Source organism: Streptopelia decaocto (genome assembly GCF_964273445.1).
Source record: "Streptopelia decaocto genome assembly, chromosome: 5".
Lineage (NCBI taxonomy): Eukaryota > Metazoa > Chordata > Aves > Columbiformes > Columbidae > Streptopelia > Streptopelia decaocto.
Genome location: NC_138659.1, coordinates 63,591,101 through 63,613,879, shown reverse-complemented (window position 1 = coordinate 63,613,879; position 22,779 = coordinate 63,591,101). Strand labels below are relative to the sequence as shown.

General features: G+C 38.7%; 1 protein-coding gene across 1 annotated transcript in view; it reads right to left on the bottom strand.

Annotated features, from left to right (window-relative positions):
- Positions 1-19,657: 19,657 nt before the first annotated feature.
- The window catches only part of NHLRC2 (NHL repeat containing 2), a 28,187-nt gene continuing 25,065 nt past the window's right edge, over positions 19,658-22,779 (bottom strand). Inside the window, exon 11 of the mRNA XM_082053524.1 lies at positions 19,658-22,148. Within this exon, the coding sequence (XP_081909650.1) occupies positions 21,892-22,148 (257 nt within the window). The 3' untranslated portion in view covers positions 19,658-21,891. The remainder of the gene's footprint in view (positions 22,149-22,779) is intronic.

The window sequence follows — 22,779 nt, the reverse complement described above, 5'->3', positions numbered from 1 at the left end:
TATATTCAGCTTAGTTTCTACTTCTTTGGGAAGCTACCTTAGTTTTTTTATACTCCCAAGAAAAGTTTGAAAGATAAATTATTTTTTTTTTCCTACTCTCCTTATTGATATTGAAATAAATTTGGGAAGAAGTCATGGCAAGTTCAAAAAAAGAAAGTAAATATTGCTCTTTGGGCTGAAGAACCATGGTTTCTTTAGCATTGCTATTGACAGAAGCCAGAGAAAGGGCAGCAAATTTAAGATTTCTGACTGTCCCTGGTAACCAGCATTGCTCTCAATCAGCTGAGGATGGAGAATAGAGTGACAATTCAAGCTATCTTTTCCAATGGAGTTTCAGGTACCTCTCAAGATGGTAATGACCTGCAAGCAAAGTAAGGATGTAATATTTCAAATGTTATGAGCAAGCAGCAAACAGGGCTTTTTAAAGTGCTGATATTGTCACTATGAGGTCCAGATGAGAAAGGAAAGGGAACAAATTGACTGTACAAAATCTTCCTTAGTAATTTTAAACAATGCACTATTAGCGCTGATGTGAAGTGACTCCTAAAATGTGCGCTGATAAAACTTGGATCATCAAAATACATTGTGTTTTTGGTGTTTGAACTAAGATCTACCTGGAGAAAAATTAATTTAACAGGTGCTAGAGTTACAGACTCAGCAATGGAAATTAAGTAGATGTCCCTGCATTGGTCAGGATCATATGCTCTTGTACCTTTCTTAATGTTTCGTTTAGCCTCATTTGAGCAAAGTGAATTTCCACATTACATTCATTTCCATGTACCTCAGAAAAAAATAGTTTACATTTAAAAGCATGTTCCAATGACAGAAAGAAAGAAAACAGCAATTTTAATAGAAAATGGCTCTAGTACCTAGAATATTTAAGTAAAATCGCAAAATTAGAGAAGTTAGAAAGGTGGTGCTTTCTTGTGCTCAACTATTGTAATAGAAAGTACATTTTAGGGCAGTAAAGAAGGACGAGGTAGAAAAAAAAGGCAGAGGCAGAAATAAAAAGCCAAATAGTCATAAAAAAAATCTATAACTGAGTTGGCAAAGCTACATGCCAAGTTTCATCTAAGGACATTGAATTTCAGCTGACAGATTCATCTAATTTACTGCTTTGTTTTGGACATCAGGTTAAAATACTTTAAAGAAAAGCTAGACCAGCACAGCTATGTCCTGAGTTTTCCAAGCATGATGAGCTCAGCTTGGAGAAGAAACTGAGTATTTGACCTTACTGTGCAGAACCTGGGTTCTCAATTTTCTTTCTTTCCTATTATATTTTAAAAGGGTTGTTAAATCATGTAGCTTATCAAGAGAAAACATTTTCAGGGCAAGGATTTAAAAGCTCAAGAAGGACTTCAGACTATACTGACATAAGGACTCATGCTTAAGGGTGGAATTCAGACTGCTTACTCAGGTGGTGTTTAAGTCTAGTCTTGGAGAGCAACCAGGTCGCACTCCATCAGTGCCCAACATCAGGAGAACCTAAAAGCCACCTCCATGTCTGACATTAAGTTGAGGCACCCACAGGCATTTGGGAGGGCCAAAGCACTGGGGTGCTAGTGCTTCCCTTTGGGACAGCAGCAGTGGCCCAACAGCCCACTCCTGCTCGAGCACTCCCTCCCCCTCCATCACAGGGCTCATGCTGGGAGCCATGGCTGAGTTCCTGCTCCGTTAGGTGGCTGTTCTTAGAGTGAAACACATTCGTGGTCTGAATGTGAAGTGGACAAATGGATAACGACTGGTCCTGACTGGTGTTGATGGGCAAGAGAAGAAAGGGATTTTAGAAAGACTTCCCATGCAAATTGTTTATAAGTACCTAATCTTCCTGTACAGTCTGGGAGGAGAGAAGAGTGTCCCACTTAGGTACCATTGGCCTTTCCTACAAATGCATAGAGAAGTCCTGACATTTTTCTTACATATTCTCAATCATTTACAGGTGTAGGTATCAGTTAGCAGCTGTGGGATGAGGCATCTCTACAGTTTAGAGATTGTTGGTCCCTAAGGTGGGGTGTGTGACAAAACAACTCACGCAATTGGGTCTTTTTAGAAATTGATTTTAAGCACATGCCTAGCATCTAACCTAACACAGTCACATTAGTTATTCCTCTGTCAAATGTTTCTCCAATACAAGGTCAGCTCTTCGGCAATTGAAAAGCCCAAGCAATGGGTGTATTATCTCCAGATTCAAGCTAAGGCAGTTACTTCCACTTTACCTATGATTTCCAAGTGATAGTACATCAGGGAGCAATACTTTAAAAGTTGTTATACATGTGATATTCCTGCACAATGTGCAATAGGATTACACTGCCATATGATAAAGTGGTACATTAATATACTGGTCTGTATTTGCATAGCCCTTAAGTGACCTCTCAGATGAAGGGTGCTATGTAAACTTAAGTACACGTTAAGATCAACAAACTTTATTTCTGTCGGCTCTGTTGAAAATTTAGCTTGAATTTTCATCTCACAACTGTGATTATTAGTGTCATACCTCACTTGGCAGACCCTAATGTTAGGAGAGATGTTTGACATACAGGCAAAAATTTCCTGTCCCACTTCGCAGTAGTTTGGAAAAGTTTCTCCCATCGTCTTGTGTGTCTCAAATGAAAATCAGTAGCCTGGTTGCTGCCTATTTGCTGCGCATTCCCCGTCACAGTAGCCAAGATTTTCAGCTTCAAACAGCATCCCTGAGCCAGAATGAGCTGCAGAACCTTGCAGCTCCCAATGATTTCTCTTTGCAGCCAATGTGCAGCTAGCACCGGTTTGTCATTGCATCCTTGGTCCAACTTCGAGAGCGGACCACAAAGGCAAATGAAGTTACTAATCAAATTATATTCTCCATGGACATGTGTCCTTTTTTTCAAAACACAAATAAAAACATAGATGAAACATTTTGGAACGCTACAGCGTGATTGAAGTGGTCAACCGTGAGGATGTCTAGTAACCAAATAGCAAGTGATGCTGCAGATGAGAACTTAGATGAGCTGGCAGAACAGCCTGAGGTCTGTAGGCTCTGTTGCCTAGCCACATTTTTAAATCATGGTAATTACTCAAATAGTCTAGAAAGTCTGCTCTGTCTTTCACCTTCCCAACATAAATAAAGTCATGAACATGTTGGCTGGATTTATTTTGTGTATTTTTGCTTTCTGCACATTCTTTCTGGTTTAGGAGAGAGGTATAGTCCTCTCATCCACAGAACAGGCCCAGTCCTGGCAGTAGCTCTTCAGGATCAACCACATTTGGGGATGAAATGTACTGCATAAAAATGGCTGTTAGTGTCTCCTCAGCACTGTGCTTCAGCTTGGTTCTGGAAGGACGTCCCAAAAGGAACTTCAGTTTTCCATTTTTGTCAGTATTTCACCTTTCTGCAAAGTCAGCCTAATGCCAGTTAGCTATGATGGTATATTCTTGGAGGGTGGCTACATGACACCATCAATAATAGGTACGAAATAGGTATGAAGGGCGCAATGCTTGTTTGCTTCCTACTTGGACATCTTCCGGACAACAGAAGTTCTGGTTTCTTACATGAATAAGCAGAGTTTTTGTAGATGTAACCTGAACAAAAATGTTATCTATATGAACAAAACCTGCAATATTTTATGCGTGCTTCCGTCCTCCTGGACACCACATGACTTATCAGAAATCTTGGGTTTATATTCACGGATATTGTAGCATATCTGCTGCATGCTCTTCTACAAACTTTGCTTGTGGATTTTCTCTCAGAATTTTAAATCGACATTACAGGGAGCCAAAGTCCAAGGATTTGCAAATGTAGTGATTTAATCAACTCTAGAACCACACGCCCAGGTATATATTTTCCTACAGTTTCAAAATAAGACTTTCATAGCCAGATGATTCATTCTCTTTCTCGTCTGATGTGTAATTTTAGCAGTGTTACTTGTTGAAGAAGAAAAGCAGCCAAGGTCAAGCTTTAGCTGGAAAGCAGTACGCTGTTTTGAGGCACTTGTCATTGTCAGGGGAAGTAATGTCAAAAGAGACAGGGAAGCGAAAATCATTTTTGGATTCCAAGGTTGTGAAAGCATTTGTTAAGTATTTGTGTTGTGCAAGGCTCTTAAAAGAGGCATTCTTCTAGCTTTTTTATTTTTTTTCCTCTCTGTGAAAAACATCCAAGTTGCTTTGAATTCTCAGTGAGTTTGTCTAGAATTTGCAATACCATTCAGGTGAATTTGCTTTCGTTATTGCTGCCACCTTGGAGCTACGGTCTCTAGTTCACAGCAATGGCAAAGTAACGTAAGTTACTGTGGTCCTCACAGTATGAGGTCACTCAAATAACCCTGCTGATGACATAGGCCACAAATGTTGAACTCATCTTCTTATGTTGCTGTAACTTGACTTCACACAGAAGAATATTTAATTTTTTTGAAAATACCCTGATGCACCAAGGGCCCCCAGTTAAGGTTCAATGCCTGTGACACTGAGTCAGGGATGTTCTCAACAGCCACAAAAGCTCCTGTTGTCACCTCCACCACTTCAGTGGGGATTAGGTGTGAAGCCAAGACCCTCATCTGGGGTCATGATTTCCAGCAGCAGTTTGGTGCTCATTGGAAGACGTTTTATTACTGTTGATGCCCTTTGGTTTGGATCTGAGCTCTCTAAGGATCTTCCACAAAATGCTGATCTATGGATGTGAAAACCCGCAGCCACATCCATGCTGGAGAATGTTGTCCTGGCTGCCTAAGCAGATCTAAGAAAATCACTGATAATGAATCTTCCAGAATTTCCTTTGTATATAAACTGGTATTTTCCCTTTGTATATAAAGTGCTATTTCCCTTTTTTCCTGATAGATTTTGTTCAGTGAATTATATCCAACACAGAAGCATAGCTTTTTAAATATAGAAGACCTAACGATGCGTAGCTGTCACAAACAGTTTGTAGTTAAACATATTAAAAACGTGTTCTATACCTAAAAAAGAGATTAGTGATCTTTGTTGCCTCCATTTATAGACACCAGAAGAAAAACAGCCTGGTGTTCAGAAAGTGCTGAACAATCATCCTTTGAAAATTAGATCCATTTGAGAGAATGTTAAGTTGGGAGTCCCAGAGTTGAGTGCTTAAGCCACTTAAAAATATTTAGAACAGAGAGCTCACCTGACTAATGTGGGAACAGTAGAGCACTCCTAAGATTTACAGAGATGAAAGATTTTATGGTGGACTGGCACTGCATTGAAGATTCCTGCTTGATATATCATTTAATTTTGAACTTAAAGCTGCTTAGGTTATTTGATTTTTTTAAAATTGTGTTTGTTGAAAAATGTGCCCTGTGAAAGTGTTCATAGGTTTTAAAATCAAAGGAAAAGAAGGATTCCAGGAGATTAAAGATGAGAGTGCATTAACCCCCCCAGATTTAGGTTGACAGAGCATTGTACAGTGGACAATATCTTGCTCATATGATGGAGGAAGTGTACTACTGAACTGGCATGCATAAAAAATTTGACAATAGATATTAGCCACCTGGCCATACCATTGAAAGAATCTGTTTTAAGAAGTTGTGTAAATAAACTTTGATAGTTTGCATAATAACATGTTCTTATCTTCTCTGAAGCTGATGAGTTCAAACAGCAGGACATCGGAGATTAACAACAAGAGCTTCCTTGCAAGTGAAATTCAAATTAATCTGTACTTTGAACAGACTGGAACATTTTTTGCCATCATGAGAAACTCTCACAGATGCATGATAGATTTCTTTTATTTTTTTTTCTTCCAAGTTTTATGTATTTATTTTTTATGGTAAATGGTACCTGCAGGCTTAATTCAGGGCTTTTATCTCCTTTTTCACACTGTGGAAGGTTTTCATTAAGAATGCAGAAAATGCAATGCAACCTTTCAAATATCAGGCTAAGAAAAAAAATGATCTAGGAAATGCTTTTTACAACAGGGCTGTTTAAATATAATCACATATCTGTCATCATGCAGGCCTGCTTATAACAGGTTGTCAGTTCTCCTGGAGAGGGGGTGATCTGCAGTTAGAGGTTTTAAATAAGTAAGAGTGTAGAATTTTTCAAAAGTCTATAATGGACATCTAAGAAAAAAAAATCAATAATTTTCATCATGTATTTCTATTAAAGCAGCACTCAGCAACCCCAAGTTAGGGTTACAGCCCCACTGTGCTAGGCATGTAGTAAAAATTAGTATGTGCTTATGCAGCTATGTGTTTAATATTTATGGGCAGATCTCTGCTACAGTGAATAAGCTCTTTGCCATCAGCAGCAATGCGCTCGGACATAGTTTTGAAAAACGGGGGGCCAACAAGTAGACTCTACAAAGATCATAGTCTTCCAAAACAAACCTCTTGTAGAATTTGTCTTATACGGTATCCAGTCATAGAGACTATGTCTATACCAGCAAATTACAGCCATGTTGAACCTTTCCTTGGCACTCAGAGGATCTGGCATTGAAGAGCCCAGATGTTACCAGACTCTCTGCTTATAAACTGCCTGGCCCCAGCAGCAGCTCAGCCCTACCTTGGCAATGTTGGGAGCGGTGGTACTTGCAAGCATCAGGCAGGCCGGGGACTACCCTAACAACTTGCTTTTGCTTACCGTGCTGGCCTGAAACATCTCACTTTCATTTTATTGGACTCCCTTTGCACATAACATCCAGGTCCTGCTTCTTAGTTTATTCTTGGATTGTCGGTTCTTCTGGGCAGGCAGTTCCTGCTGTACATGGTCCTTCAGTTGCTGGGCATCTGGTGCAGCACCTCTACACCTGCCATGTACAAAGACACGCCATTTTGTCTCTGGGCAAATGCTGACGTTTAAAAATGAGTTTTCTTTCTCAGTAGGAAAAATAACATGAAAATTATTTTACTCCGATTTAGAACTGATTTCAAAAGTCAAAACTGAGAACACCCCCAAAAAGCAAAAGATATTTTAGCTGAAGTTGAACAGCTTGATATTCGGGGAGCAGGAAGATAAAGTATTCTAGAAAGTTGGACCATTACATTTTTCTAACTGAAGAAAAAAATGAAATGCCATTAAAATTGTCAGTTTTGCACAGAAATTTGTAATTTGATGAAACAATAAGCAGAAAAGCTTGCCTAAAATATTACTAAACAGTACCAACAAGGCCAGTTCTTAGTTATGGTCTCAGGGATTAGGAACCTGATATATATATACACAAAGAACTGAGTACTCTCAACTCCTACTGCCGTAAAATAAACAAACCCAAGTTAGGGAATCTGGAAAAAAAAAAATCCTAATGTATTATTTTTTTTTTGTCTGAATTGTATGTCTTAGATGCTTATTTCCCAATGTTACTGTAATGTACTAGGTGCTTCACATTTCAAGTCCCTTCATTTTACTAAAAAGGGAAAACAGCACATTGTTTCTTCCAATATTTTCCTTAGAGAAAGCATTATCTTAAAAGGAAAATCAACTAGGGGAAGGTGTGAAGGAGTTAAAAAGGCAACTTTCAGTAACAAGCCAAGCTGAGTATCCCACATATGCTGGAATGTGGCTTTGCAAGTTAGTCCTAATAAAACATGAGAAAATAAGGTTAGAACATCAGACAGGAATTCTTCAGAATTAAAGGTAAAAATAAACCAGGCCAGAGGATTCATGTACAATTGCAGAAGCTCCCCAAGAAAAGGCTTCCTGACCATCTGCCTGTCTGGGTATTCGCACTGGAGCACCCCAGGATTCCTCAGTGATGTGGAGGCCTCACAACTCCACCCCAGGACAAGGCTTCCCACCTTCTCTCCTTGAGCAGGAGATGTCGACCCTGGCAGACTGCTGGCTCCACTTACCTCGTTCGTGATCTTCCAGGTGCTCAGCGCCAAATAGCCTGATAGAAAGAAAGTTAAGAACATTGATTTGCCACTCAGACCTGCATTACAAGGGTAACAACCAGGAGACCAGGAGATGTCCTTGCGGCTTGTCCAAAGCCATGGAGTAAATTTCTATGGGGATTAAACACAGCCACAAACCCCACCTCCTGCAGACACTGCAAAGGCGACCTCTGCAACAGCCCGCGATGGGAAGGCCCATCCCTTTGCTTGCACGTGTGTAGGATCCGTTGCATTTTGGTGGAAGACAGAGCTACCACAGTGCAGGATCAAACTCTATGTCTGATGCTCTTTTGTTTTTTATCTGTTCCAATCAATTGACTCTTTATCCGTGACAACAAACTTAAAAAGCCAATAAATATTGTGAAGACAGGTGCATCTCTGGCCAACATCAACATTTTTTTCAACATGTGATCACACATCTCTATAAAAAACCTGATAAAAATCTTTGGACCCTTTAGGACTTAGATGTAGTGTTAGGGAATAGACGCGTCCAGCTCAGCTGAACTCCACGTGCCCTTCTGGAATTCCTGGACATAATCCTCACAGTTCAGGAAGGTTTTTTACTTTACTTTTTGTACATTGCTGAAGCTTCGGTGGTACAAGCAACGGGACATTTGTCTATAAACAGATAGGCAAGAGCAAGACATTGGAATGATGGAAGCAGAACTTCAAATTTTGTAGAAGTAATTTATTTTATTTTTCTGGCTTCTGAAGCTATTTTTAAAGCTGCTTTCTTAAGATTAAGCACTGCTAGGGAAATAAACCTGTCATACCGCTGTTAATATCATTTATATTACTATAATGTGTAGGAGTTCCTCTCAGGAAAAACTCCATGGCACTAGGTGTTGTGTACACAAACGAGGAGAAGAAGGTCCACTGAGAGCCTACAATGGATGCACACCACCAGGCAACAAATGATACAGTGCAGACAAGGAGATATTGTTGGTTTCAGAGCTAATGATCTTAGTCCAGGACATCCTACATGTCGACAACATTTCCGTGTTGTAAGAAAGGCTTTGCCAGCGTTGATGAGGAAATCTTTTTGGAAATTAAGGGAAGCCTCAGAGGTAGTTTCCACAAGGTTTAAAAGATTAATACTAGACAATGGTGCAGAAAGAGGAAAAAAAATCAGGGGCCAGGAGTTGGTATCTTGAAAATTAATAAAACTTCGGAGACAGGAGATGACTATGCTGTGAATGGCATGTTGAAATATGCGGAGGTGCAGCATATGCTTGTTACTAGCAAGGAGGGAGAGCTGGCAGTTGGATTCAAGAAATATTCCAGTCATCATCCCTCAGGCTACAAAACCAACACTTGACATAGTCACATTTTGGATAGCTAAGAGCAGGACAAGATTCTCTTAACTAACATGGCATGTTGAGATATGAGGTAGAAAACCTTGAACAAATGTTCAGACTAGAGAAAGGGACAAAAGATGGGGGAAAAAATCTGCAAAAGTACAGATACTGTCCAAATGCAAGGACCTAGTGAGATGCTGAAATCTGAATGAATGCTGAAGTTCTAAGGCTTGTCTGTCATCAGCAGGACTGTTTGATAAAGGAAAGGAATGACATTAAGGAATAGTGAAGAGATGATTGGGAGTTTTCAGCTGCATTTAATTCTTCAAAGGAAGATAAAGGGTGAGACTTAAGCTTGATAGAAAGAGACCATTCTGGAGGAGTGAGGAAGGGCAGGTGGTTGCTAAACTTGGTACCATCCAGAGACCAAGCGTGCAATGGGAAGGGGGAAGGAAGAGGAGTTCCCACCAAAAGCTGGAGGTGAGGAAGACAAGGACTGTTCAGCCAAAGACATGATGAAGGAGCAGTTCCCAAGGGATGCAGAAAGCCAGAAGGAAGCACAGAAGCAAAGAAAATAAAAATTTCAGAACTTAAAGACTGGTTGCATGTGTTGGAGGCAACTGGCAGGCCAAGAAGACTGAGGAGATTTGGTTAGCAAGAGATCATTAGAAACCTTGCTGAGAGCAATTTCAATGGTCAGCACAGGGACAGCCAAATCAGTGGGATGTAATATAGAAGTGAAACATAGGAAGCAGGAGCTCTTGCCAATGCACATTTCATCAGTGTAAAAAAGGGAAAGGGATAGAAAAGTTAGGAATATTCTTTTTTCGAATAAGGGAAAAACTGCATTTCTCTTGTGAGTGAAAACAGCTACAAACGATAGTCAATGGGCTGCAAGCTTTGGGAGAACTGAGAGATGAAGTTTGTCCTGGTTTAGAGTGAAAAAGATCAAGTGGTAGTTACTAAGAAGAAACTCAGCAGAGATTAATGAGAGGAGTGCAGCGATGGAGGGATAAATGCATCTATTTGCTGCCTGGGAGAAACACATGAACTCCACTGTCCAGCTGGAAGCAGGAAAATACAGGAACCTACATGTTCGGCTTTCACACGGTTTATATCATAGAGTCAAAATTTCTACTGATCTGGGTTTCCTCCCAAATTGAGGAGAATTCAGTAAACTTTAATGCTGAGATCTACTATTGTAGTACCATGCTGGAATGCAATCCTAGTGGAGCTTTCTAATCTCCTTGGCTGACAAAAAAATTGATATATCATTGTTTACAACAGTCCTCATATTGTTAAGCGGACAGGTCAGAATTGCTTCAGAATAACTCATCATTTTTTTCTGACACTTTCTTTACTTGACTGTGAGCATTTCTCAGTTTAAAATATACAAGTTTTCCAAGCTAACAACATAAACTTGGGTTTTTTTTGCAAATAGCAAATTAGCTCTTTCCTGGGACATCTTTAATCATAAATATGAATTTCCTTCAAGACTGTGAGAAGCTTCACCATACATTAAATCCAGAAGAAGCCTGATCATTTTTTTGCTTGCTGCCGCACGAGATACTCCACAAGCTTTCTGCATGTTAGGAGAAGGTGGAAAACAATGACTATGACAGGTTCATCTGAGCTGGACTGTTCTTGGAAAAGAGATGCATGCCTGCTGTCAGATATCTATTATAAGGTAGCCCCTCCTACTGTCAAGACCAAAACTGTGATATGAAGAGTCCCAGAGGGCATCACAGCGATTAGGAAACCACAGGATGTGAAAGCAAGAGAGACCCTAAACCAAGTGTGGAAGAAAAATATATAACTATGTGAAAAGCAACATACTAACATAGACCAGAAGCAGGCCACAAAGTTGCTGAGACTCTCCAGCCACTAGCATTTAAAAATATGTATTTTCTAAAATCAGAAACCTCACTGTGTGCTAGAAAAATATGCTTACACTTTTTATATATATAGCATCTATCCTACTTCACTCCTCTTGCTAAAGTTCTGTATTTTTCCTGTATTTTATGCATTTCCATATAACTTTAGCTTCCTTTGATTCGAGTCTACAAATAACAACAGCACTTTACAGCACTTCCACTGCTAAGAGCATGGCAAAAAAGCTAATTAAATCCACCTTCTTCACTCAGCTGCAGAAAGGAGAGAAAAATTTAAATGACGGGTTTCTCAGTAGCCACCAGCAAATTTCCATTGGATTTAACTGCCATTTAAGTACTGATGCTCCTACACACTGCTTGGTACATTTCAATTTTATATTCTCTCCTGTGATTCCATTTGCGGAATGTATTAAGATTTGCTGAATGTATCAAGAACATATTAAACTTCTGAAAAACTGTTACATCTCTCATTCTTAGTGATCTCTGTATTTTTTATCAACCCAAAATAACAGCTTGGAAAACAATACAGCTTTAGTCAAGTCATGAGTGTGTCACTGTGCACAAGGAGAGGGGGGGAAGGTGTAGCGGCTGCTCACACTTGCTGCTGACCATCAAACTGCTGATTCTGCTTTCCTTAAAACAGGTCACACGTGCTGTCATCTCAGATGCGGCGTTCATACCTTTGCCAGGGAAGCGATGTGCTCTCCCAAGCCTTGCTGTGTAAAGAAGATATTAAACCTGACGTGCTGCCTTCTCTTTAGTAAATATAGTGTTAGAACGGCTTTTCGATTCTCAAGGACAATAACTGCAATCATAGCTTCAAAGATAAAAAATAACATTGCAGTTCCATGGTGGATGGAACTCACAAGTGAATATACAGCACAAGGGTAGATTCGACTAAATATTTGGTTTTACTGAAGCAACCTCTTCATTATTATCTCACTACTCCTTAATATTGCAGCTTTGTTCAGTGTTTGGAAAAGATGCCCACTCTTCACCGCCTGGTGTTAGGAGCTCTGAGCACTGCTAAGCCCACGTACTCTGCTTAATGGAATGCCTGAGACAGGAAAAATAGGGAGACATTTTAAAACTAAGGGTTACAACTTGCTAATGCTTTTCCAAAAAATGGAAGAAACAACATGTGCTGCTGTAATAATACTTTAGAAAGCTATTCTTTTATGCTTCAAGGCTGCTGTGCTTGAGGAAGAGGGCAAAGGAGAACAAACTGGCTCTTGAAAGCCCAGTTACAGCAAGGGAAGAATTTTGTTACAGGTAGCAGCACACGAAACAGCCATCATGTATTGTTTTCAGTTTTTGGTGGGATTCTGTGCACAAAAAACCAGGTTGACAGGCAGAAATGAAAAAAAAAAAAATCATACGAGGCAGCAAGGTCATGATATTGAACAGCCACGGGAAGCTACTGCAGATGGGAAGGACAGGGCAGGGAGAGAAGCCTTTGAAAGCTCCATCTACCCAATCTCCAGGTAAGTTCCTCTTGGCAGTAGAATGACGAATCCCTTGCAATAACAAGAAAATATCTCAGCCCCATTAGCAAATTTCAAACGAAAGGCTCCTTTCCTTTGCTTTTAGAAACAACCTAATTAATTGTTTCCTAGAGCAGCAACTTTGCAACCACAGAAACCTCTACCGGGCAGCAGCTTCCTGACTTGCGGCAAAACGCACATAAGTTTCTACACAGAATGTAAAAGTCTGTGTAAATACAGGCTTATTGTTCTAAGAACACTTAGATAAAAGTAGGGGGTGAAGGTGTCCTTTCAGAGGTGACGACTGAAGACAAGTAAACTTTCAGCTTTGTGATCCAAGGCAAATGCTCACCAGGATGCTGAGAGATCACAGGACCTCGCCTAAGCCAGCTGAGTTAGGCTTGGCAGAAGGTTTAGATGTACTTTATAACAAAACACAGAACTTGCAAATAAATTTGTTGGAATATTTGTCAAATTCAGACTTATCGCATCAGGCTGAGATGAATGTATTTAATCTGGATGGAAATCAAAGAAAGTTAGCTGAGTTTTAGAAGTAATATGTATAAATGTTTTAAATATTTGAATAGATTAATAGACACGAGGAATAATCTTTAGCAAAGGAGGAAAAAAAAACCCAACATAGCTCCACTACTATTGCTGGGGCTCACCTATAGTAGGTATGTAAGAACTTCAGGCATATGATGCTTTCATTCTTGTATCAATTTCATCCTTGTATCAATAAAAACATAATGAGCAGCATAAATAAGGGATTAACTTCGCAGGTACAGTGGTGTCGGTCCTCAGCTGTGCTGGTGCACACGAGAAGCCTGTATGAGTACAGGCGGTCCATATGTTCTTAGTCAAAGCTGCAAAACCCAAGTAAAACAATTCTAATTAAACAATTGTATTTTTTTAGAAGCTGCTGTTCAACTAGGGCTCAACCATAATTGTTAAAATTAAACAGGCACCCACACAGTGCAAACCATGGCACCGTTTAGCCCCAGTAACACAGCTGACAAACAGCGTGTCAGAGGAGCTCAGCGCAGCGAGAGCTATTCCAGCCTCCTCTGGGGTCTCTGCAATAAACCAAAGGCCCGTGACTCATGCAGCGCAGCATTTCTCATCTCTCCTATGCGCAGAAATGGGATAAAAGCAGACCTCTTGTTTTCAGACCACTGGGTAACCCTGGAGCTGGGGAGTCCTGAGGACTGCACGCTGTTTCACCAACCCCAGGTCACCGAACGGCCGCCTGACACCCACGACTGCAGGGCCCTGTGGGAAAGGGAGTGGGAAACAAATAGTTCACGTTAATTAAAGGATTTTAATCAAGCTGTAACCCCTTAAAGCAGATTTCATAACTTCAACATCTACATCCATGTAAAGATTGACAGACAAACCCAGCCTTGAAAGAAAATTTTTAATGTTTATTTTTCCATGAAAAAGCTTTACAAGGAAAAAGAGGTTTCACAGGAGAAAGAGTACATTCTTTAATCACTGTTTATTTGTTGAATTGACATCCGAGGTTGACATTTCTTCTACAGTGTATTTATTTGTTCTCATAATATTACAGGACATTTACCTTTTATTTAAAAAGGATCATAATCCACGAATATTGTTAAGAACGCTATTAGGCAATGCTGTATGTGAAGAACTTAGACAATCTACATCAGCTGTAGATGAAGTGCCTTCAGTTTTAATTCTTCACATATTTTGTAGCAACGAATACAAAACATATTTTAAATGTTCAGATATTTGAAAGGCTTTGTATCACATGTAATGGAAAAACAGAGGTTTAGTATCTCAGAGAGCAGACAAAAATATTCCAATGTCCACAAAGCAATACTGAAGTTCTCAAGGAAGAAAAAAAATGCCTGTCTTTCCCTGTAAACCATATGGAGACGTTTATCAAGGTGTTAAGTGCTCAAATGTGACTTTCTTCACTAGTATTATACTGCTGGGATTTTTACACACCCCAGCATCTAAATGAAGTTACGTGGTTTCACAGTGAGAGAACCTCACCCTTCCCAGCTGCCTCTACACAAAACCTTCTGCTATTTAAAGAATCTTTGCTGATCTGTAGAACAGGAAAACAAAACACCGACAAAAAAATCAAAACCAACCAACCAACAAAACCCCAACAAACCACAAACCAAAACAAAGACCAACCCTCAAACACCAGGAAGCATCACCCTCACGCCTTTACATCAATGAATGTCTTGCTTTCCATCTCGTATCACAATTTCAACAAGCTGTTTGAAATCTCCCTGCCAAGTTTGTTCTGAAGTGTACAAAAGAGGTAACAATAGTTTCAGAAGTAAGTTCAGAAGACTGAGAAAAAGAAGTACTTTGTAAGAAGATTAGCTTGAGCAAAAAGCACCTTAATTTTAACTTAATTAAAAAACATGAAGGAGAAGTCTTCACAGGTTCAGAATTAGTAGAATTAAAAATCCCTGAAACTTGCAAGCCATGAAGGTCAAATACCTTATTTCCATCAGTACTCCAGTATTTCTGTAAAGAAACACTTTCAAGTATTGTTATGCAAGGCACTGATTTTTTCCTTCGGCCAGCATGATGTAATAAAAGAGCTGAATTTCTGTCACACTGGGCAGGTATTTTCTACTAACCTTGAGCACATGGATTACACCCAGTTTTACAACTATTTTTCTTTATTCTTTATAAAATAACGTAGATCCATCACAGGTTTTTATGATACAATGATTAATGGCACAAAAATGGTAATGATTTACAGAAGAGAAAGTTTTAACTCCACTAATTCTCCTTTAAAAGTGAAATTGGGTAGTTTTGAAGTTAAATATTCAAAATATAAAACATTTAGCAATTCTGTTCCTCTACCATAAATTCTAAGTGTTTAAAATCGGGAAGCTACTTCTGATACAGGCAACTCACAGGACCAATCGATTGAATTTATGGTTCAAAACCAAGTATTTAAGTTTAATCAGAAGTTTGAAAAACAAGTTCTAAAAGACATGAATGTAAAATCAATTGGGAAACATTATCTTGCTTTCCAAGAAGTCTAACAATGGCCAGACGGGTTGAGTTTCTAAATACTTAGTCGAAAGGGGGAAAAGAGAGTGTGGAATATTGCTTTTCTGAGGCATATTGAGTGCACAGCATCAAATTAAGGTAGACTTATGAACAGATTTTTACAACTGGGATTTCCTTAGCTTAAAATTGACGGTGTTTCAAAGGAACTAGGTAAGACTCAAGAAATCCTTGCAATTCTTCTGCTTAGCCCTAGGGCCTGCAATTGGACAACGAGCTTTCTGGTACACTTGAAAGCAATGGATCAGAGGTACCCTAAGCTGTAAGTAATTACAGCTGCACAAACACTGCTCAACTTATAGGCAATGTTTCTAGTTTTTCAGCTGTAACAAAAATGTGCTACCCTTTGAAAATAATTAAGCACAAACTTTAACAAGATGGCAAAATAGGGTATCTTTCACATCACCTAATAGCCCAAGTATTTAATTTATATTATTGAAATTTCCTGAAACCAAGAGCCATCAAAATCCCTGCACAGGCTACTCAAGTTTGACGGGATGCTCTGGGAGACCCAGAAACGACTTCAGGACCTCACTGGACAGGGCCAGAGGTAAAGGTTAACATTTCGACAGTAGCTGCACCAGGGTAAAGCTTGATGAAGCTGACCTGAGGACATCATCTTATTCTAATGCTACCTAGAATCATGGGGGAGGGTCCAGATAGGTCCTAGAATCCGGTAACTATCACCACGTTATTTTAGGACTACTAGTGAATCAATTGATTGAAGACTTTTGCAGTGACAGTTAGGGTAAAATTCTTGCCTTCTTTATGGAGCAAGATTTTAGAGGCTGTACACAGATGAGAGCTACAAAGCAGGTAAGCCCAGAGAGCCAGTATGCGCCAGGTCTGCCCATTTTGAGAATAACTCATGGTGTAACTCATCCCAAAACCCTCACCACAACTACACCCTTCTGGAGAGAGCTGCCAGGGAACGTTATCTTTATATGGGACAGACCTATAGCACTTGCAGTTTACATCCCAGCCCTGTAGGACTTGCTGTTTACACCCCCATCCTCAAAGCAAGGGAGAGGCAAGGAGCCACCAGAGGGAAGTATCCTACTTGGATCTCTCCACAGGAACAAGATATTGGCTGCATTTCCTTCCTGGGGAAACTATGGGAGGAAAAGATAGAGCCCAAAACCCAACCAAAATCCCCCATAATATTATGACAAAGAAACAAAGATAAACTCAGAAATTCAATCATAGGATTGCTGAATCCCTAACAAAAATAAGTGACTTTATATAAGATAGTACGAAAACTATAAAATGTAAGAACAGCTGCTTCTGACGAAAGACGGTAGTCAAATTTGGTTACATGAACATAATGGAATGTAACATATTAAAAATACCATTTCCAAATTCATGATCTGTTGCAGAATGCAAAGACAGATGTGGTGATTTAATTAAAAATTAACCAAGTCTCACATTTTCAACAACTGTGTCCTACTAATTGTCACTGTTCTTATACTTTCCCTGCTTGGGACACAGAAGCTCCTCTAATCCACGACAAACCTATTTAAATGAAAATTACAATGATTGATTCTAAATACTAAATCTTTGCTACTATAAATGAGTAATTTCAATTGATTATATGAACAACTGAGCTGGCAGATTCGAGTGGAGAGTTCCTGTGGGTGGCTGGTAAGCTGCTGTGCATGGTAAATTCTCCTTGGGTAGCACAATCACAGTCTGGAGGACACATATACACAACACATCACAGCACCTCTCACACATTATACAATGAAGAAAACTGACTTTTCAGTTGCAATATACAGTCTATGAACACACTTTTGTGGGATTTAAGCTGCAATGTGTCATTGAGGTAAGTATTAATGAGTAACAGTGATTTTAAAAAATTACAGATCCTAAGAATGTACATAAATCTCTTCTATTTTCTGCTAAACCATAAGCCATGTTCCACTAGATATATCACTCGTAACTCCACAAAGTTATATATTTAAAGCTTCCATGTATGTAGAAAACCTCACTAGGAATCAAAAATTCAAGATAATTTGTGGTCAATAATACAACTGTCTTTGCTAAAATAAACAGTCAATAATTAAAGGAACAGAAGGACACAGCCCTGCCCGAGAAGGAAAGTCACTTCATTCTGATCATCCCCCTCCTCTGAGCAAGAGATAAGGAATATGTTTTTCTTGACATTCTCACAAAAAATAGTTTTTCCCATGGTTTGAGCTGCAAGATTTGCCCACTGGAATAAAAAAAGTGCACTGAGAATATGTACAATGTACTGGAAGCCATATGCACCTTTTTCTGAGGCTAAGGAGATAAGGCATTTACATGAGGCTACAAAACTACTTTCTCATGTATTACTCATCTGGTCTGCACTTGCTTTGTATCGTGACATTACCACAGCATTACATGAACATAATGCTCTACAAGTGAAAGACACGAGAGGCAAAACGCAAACTACAAAGAAGTGCATCCAGTAGAAAAGCCCAAAATGGTGTGTGAGAACCTAATATGAAAAGGAATAAACTAAAAATGTCTGTATAAAATATGTGCCCATCAATAGCTTTACACAGTGAGCATCCCTACCCGTTCTTCGACAGAAGGGAACAAACTACAGAAAGATACTACTGTATTCAAACAACATGAGAAAGCTATTAAAACACATCATGCTTCCTCTTTGAAACCACATTCTCTTTTTCCTAGTCTAATGAAACATATTGTACTTTAATTAAATAAAATTTCTAAAAACTTCCCATGGAACGATTAACACATTCAAAACAAAAAGCTGTTCCAGAAAAGGAAACACTACAACTAAAAGCTACAAATGCCACCGAAGTTTTTTCCACTATACAATACAACCAGGACCACTATTCTTTACAGATTTGCTGTAGTGATTTATTACTTTATTAAGATCTGAAGCAAAACCTATTAGAGTGAATAGAAAGATGTTTTGAAAAGGCCTTGAATTACGTTTACCGTGAGATACAAATCTGGGAGTGCTGAGCCGTACCAACCTGCTTAGAATTTTTATACCAGGAAACACTAATAAACATACAAAGAGATAGCAGTCATCAATATATCTGATTTTTCAGTATTTAGACAGAGTAATAACATTTTCTGTTTTTCTGAATCGTATTTTGAGGATGCTTTCTGGTACTTAACTGAAACAAATTTCTTGTGCATGTCATTCTGCTTGTCTGTCTGGTTACATTTATGGCATTTGTTGCTTTACCCTGAAAGCATCTTGTAAAGCCTGGGGGAAGCAATGGCAATAGTATCTCTAAACACTATAAGCTTTTAAACCCCATGTTTTTCTAATTATAGAACATTTGAATGTCTGTACACAACAAGCAAAGCGGAAGGAGTGACTCCGGGAATGTATATGCTATTCCTTGGACAAACAAAACGTGTTATGCTGTAGCATTAAAGGCCAATCACAGTGAACACACAGATGGAGCAAGGAGCAGGAGAACTGGAGCACAGAGTCAGTTGCTCCTAAGATGATGAAGGAGAATGATCAGAGCAGTGTCCCCATGTGAAACCCACTAAGACGAGTCAGGAAAAGCAGCTTTCCCTTGTAAACTAACAGAGTAATTCCCTAAAAGGGCTTAGGACTTACTGGGTGTAGGGGGAAAGCATTTTCGGATATACAGCTTTTCTTTGTAAATAGTGGGTTGGGTGTCTTTTTGAGATGGCATCACAACTTCTGCCTCTCCTTTAGCATAAAGTGTTTCAGTGCAGTAGCAAGGAACACTCTCACTCTTTGTAGAAAGAGTAATAGTAGCATAGAAACAAACAGTCTATCACCCCTCTCTTTCCTAGTTTATATAAGATTCAGTCATCTGCCTCAAAACATGGACTTAAAAGAAAAAAATGGTTAAAACTGATATATTCCTGTTCTCCGCTAGTAAAGCTGAAACTTTTTTCCTTGAAATACAATTGTTTAAAATATGGCTACAACTAAATATTTAAAGGTCCTTTACAGTTTGATCCTGGACTTCAGCTTGATGCTTATGCAACAGTTTTCCTCCTCTGGACTATCACCCTTCCCAAGAAGCTCATAGTGGTTCTGAGTGTGTCCACATACAGGGACTAAAAGCTGAAACTCGAGAACAAAAAGGATATGACACTTAAACACACATTTATATATGTACATTTAGATAGAAAACATATCCACAATACCGCATTTAAACATTACACACTACAGTTAAATAAAGTTAGGAATACACAGTCTTTCCCCTACAGCAATACATTAATTTAAAAGTGTCAATAAGAAAATAGATTTGTTGACTTTTTTGTCTTTTAAATACTGGAATACAGGCAGAATTTGATGAACTCATCCAATTGAAATAGACAAATATAATACTCTAGTTGAAAATGAGAGAAAAAAAATCCATCTGCTGAATTTTATGTTCAAGTCAACTGTAACAGTTTGGTTTGTTATTCTGAGCTTCTGTTTTTTTTCAGTAAGCAACAGAAAATTTGGGAGCTAGCTGGACGCTGAACTAAGGTTTCCTGGCTACTATCTGAAGTTAAACAAACAAAAAATGCTGAAAGAGTGAGTTGTACTAAAGTGTAAAAAAATGATAAATGCCCAAAGCAGTTTCTTTACCTTCATCCTTCCAATAGCATTTGCAATCTGTGAACAAAGCAGCAAAGATTCCTCCTTCTTCAAAATGGCATGTGAGGATTGAGAGGCTTATGAAAGGACCTGAAAACACTACATTAAAAAAGTCGCTTAAAAAACAAACACAAGAAAAAGAATAGCCTGGGCCTTGTCTTGCTGACAGGTGAGATAATAACCATTTCTGGTACACAGAGAACTCACAGACAGACTGGCATTTCAATGGAAGGAAAAACCACACCAGTCCATATGGTTCCCTTAAAACAAAAGCCTCTCGGGTTCATGACCAACATTTCAGTAAGAAAGAGCAACAACAAATCATACTGGGGATTTACTGACAGGTGTCAGGAACAACGGTGATTGTTTTAGAAAAGATTATATAAAAATTCTTCACTACTGTACTTCATAATATATGTAAAAATACTACCTTCAAACTTAAAATCATCGTCTTAGAACTGATCCTCACGACCAGAGCACACATCCTAATCCAATAACCACTTAAGCACTGTGGAAACTCTTCAAGTAAAAACTTGCAGAGACATGCCACCCCCCATATTGCTGCTACTTCCTATGGCAAATTGAAGGAATTTAACTTGCGAAACACTTCACCACCAAAGGCAGAATTTTGGAATACAGTTTCTAAGCATCTTGTTCAATGGTTATGCTACCGCTTTTCTAGCAAAACTCAGAACCTCTAAACATGAATGCAAAGAATCCATTATTAAATGTATAGTTCTGGTTCAGCAGCCACTATTACAAATGGGGGGACTAATAGTAACTTTGAAAGACTCTGAATCATACTTCAAGAGTATAATGTTCTTCTTAATATTATGTATTTGCAAGGCAGAAGTCTTCAGTCAAGTCTTTACAGAGAAACCATAACAGTAGGAAGAGAAAGTGATTCACCCTGCTTGAAATGGTTGACATTTAATTTTTGCACTTTTGATATTCAACCATTATCTACCACTCACTATAAAATGTAAATTGGTATGTAACACAAAAACTCCAGCATGGTTTTGTGTTTTTTTTTTCTTTATATATATACAGATTAGAGAGGCACATTCTTTGTTAGAAATCAGCATGAAATTCTTCTGTAGGAACTTGATCACTTCCTTTCACAGGAATTTTTCCATGAAACTATGTTTGCATATAAGGCAGTCATTTCTAGTTAAGCAAAACACTCGGTTTACATAAAATTAGAGCTGCACCTAGTTTAAGATGTATTTTCAAAATATATGTGTCATAAATGCTGCTGCAGAAAAATAAGCAAGACACTTCTTTTATAGCCTAGAGAAAGAAGCTGTTAGTTTTGACATTCTATTAAAATTTAATAAGGGCACAAAAGGAATTTGTAAGTGTTAGTCCAAAATGATGTAGCTCTTTCAACAGTACATACAGTGCAAAGAACTTCTTACAGTAACATCACAAAGTAACACCAGCTCTTTCAAAAGGACTCTGAAAACTGTTGCTCATTGCTAAGCCTGGTATACATCCAATATATTCAGAATTGGCAACAGTCTAGAGTATTACAATATTATTGCTGCTACTGTAATAAAAAGAAATGAGGTTGTGATGATAAATTTTCACGTTAAGATGTAGGGAACTCTGCTTCATTTTACCAAGTACATAATTTCTTAGTTTTGTCATAAGCTACGGGAAAATAAAAAACAGAAAGAAGTTTTTCTCCTACAGAAATGGTGGATAGTAAAATAAAGTAAGAAATTAGCTGCCTCTGGGTTTGCTGGTTCAAAACGTGTGTATCAGTTCAACTTGAGCCAAGCTGCCTTGGTCTGTATTAGCTACCTGTAAAGGCTGACTGAACGATATTCCTCTCATCATGCAGGCACTGCTACCTTTGCTGCAATAGTAGAGGCACACTTTGATAGCCAGGGTAGCTTCAGCTGACAGGCAGCTCCTGGGTAACTGAAAGAGAATGGTAGTTTGACGAGAAACATCCTTTATTTCTCCAGTTGGACACTGTCCTTGAAGCAACCAGGTATTATCTATAAAAGAAGAGCAAATTTTATCATTAGGATATTTAAGACCGTATCTGAAACCTACAGAAAACACCAATTTTACCTATAGGACAACATGGACTTTCTTTCCATATGCAACATTAGGGAAAACTTCCTTCCTGATTCTTCCAGTTGTGGAAAAAAGAAAAGTAATTTACAAATGCTTCTTCAGCAGTCATTTAAAGATGGAGACATCCATAGCTTTGCTTCAGGACTACAGGCATATACGGAGTACATCTTACTTAAATGCCATGGATCTAAAATTTGTCCTATATGCTCTTAAAAGGGTATCAGAATTTATTCTAAGATATGCAAACAAAACTCCTTAAATTAACAGCTGCTATACATTTGTATCAGTGGTCTAATACTCCAGGTAGGTTATGTGCCATAAATGCACTAAACTGAAGGTAAATTATGGCATTTCCAAACAGAAGTGTTGGTTTTACAAGTGGGTTGCTGCAATTCAGCAACGCTCAGGCTGACCCTTACAACAGATCTTGAGTTTCACATTTATTTAAGTATTAAAGAGTATGTGAACTGAAAAATGAACAGGACAATACATGTACCTAGGTCATTGCATTGTATTCTTCATTTTACTGTGAGATGGATGAAGTGCTCT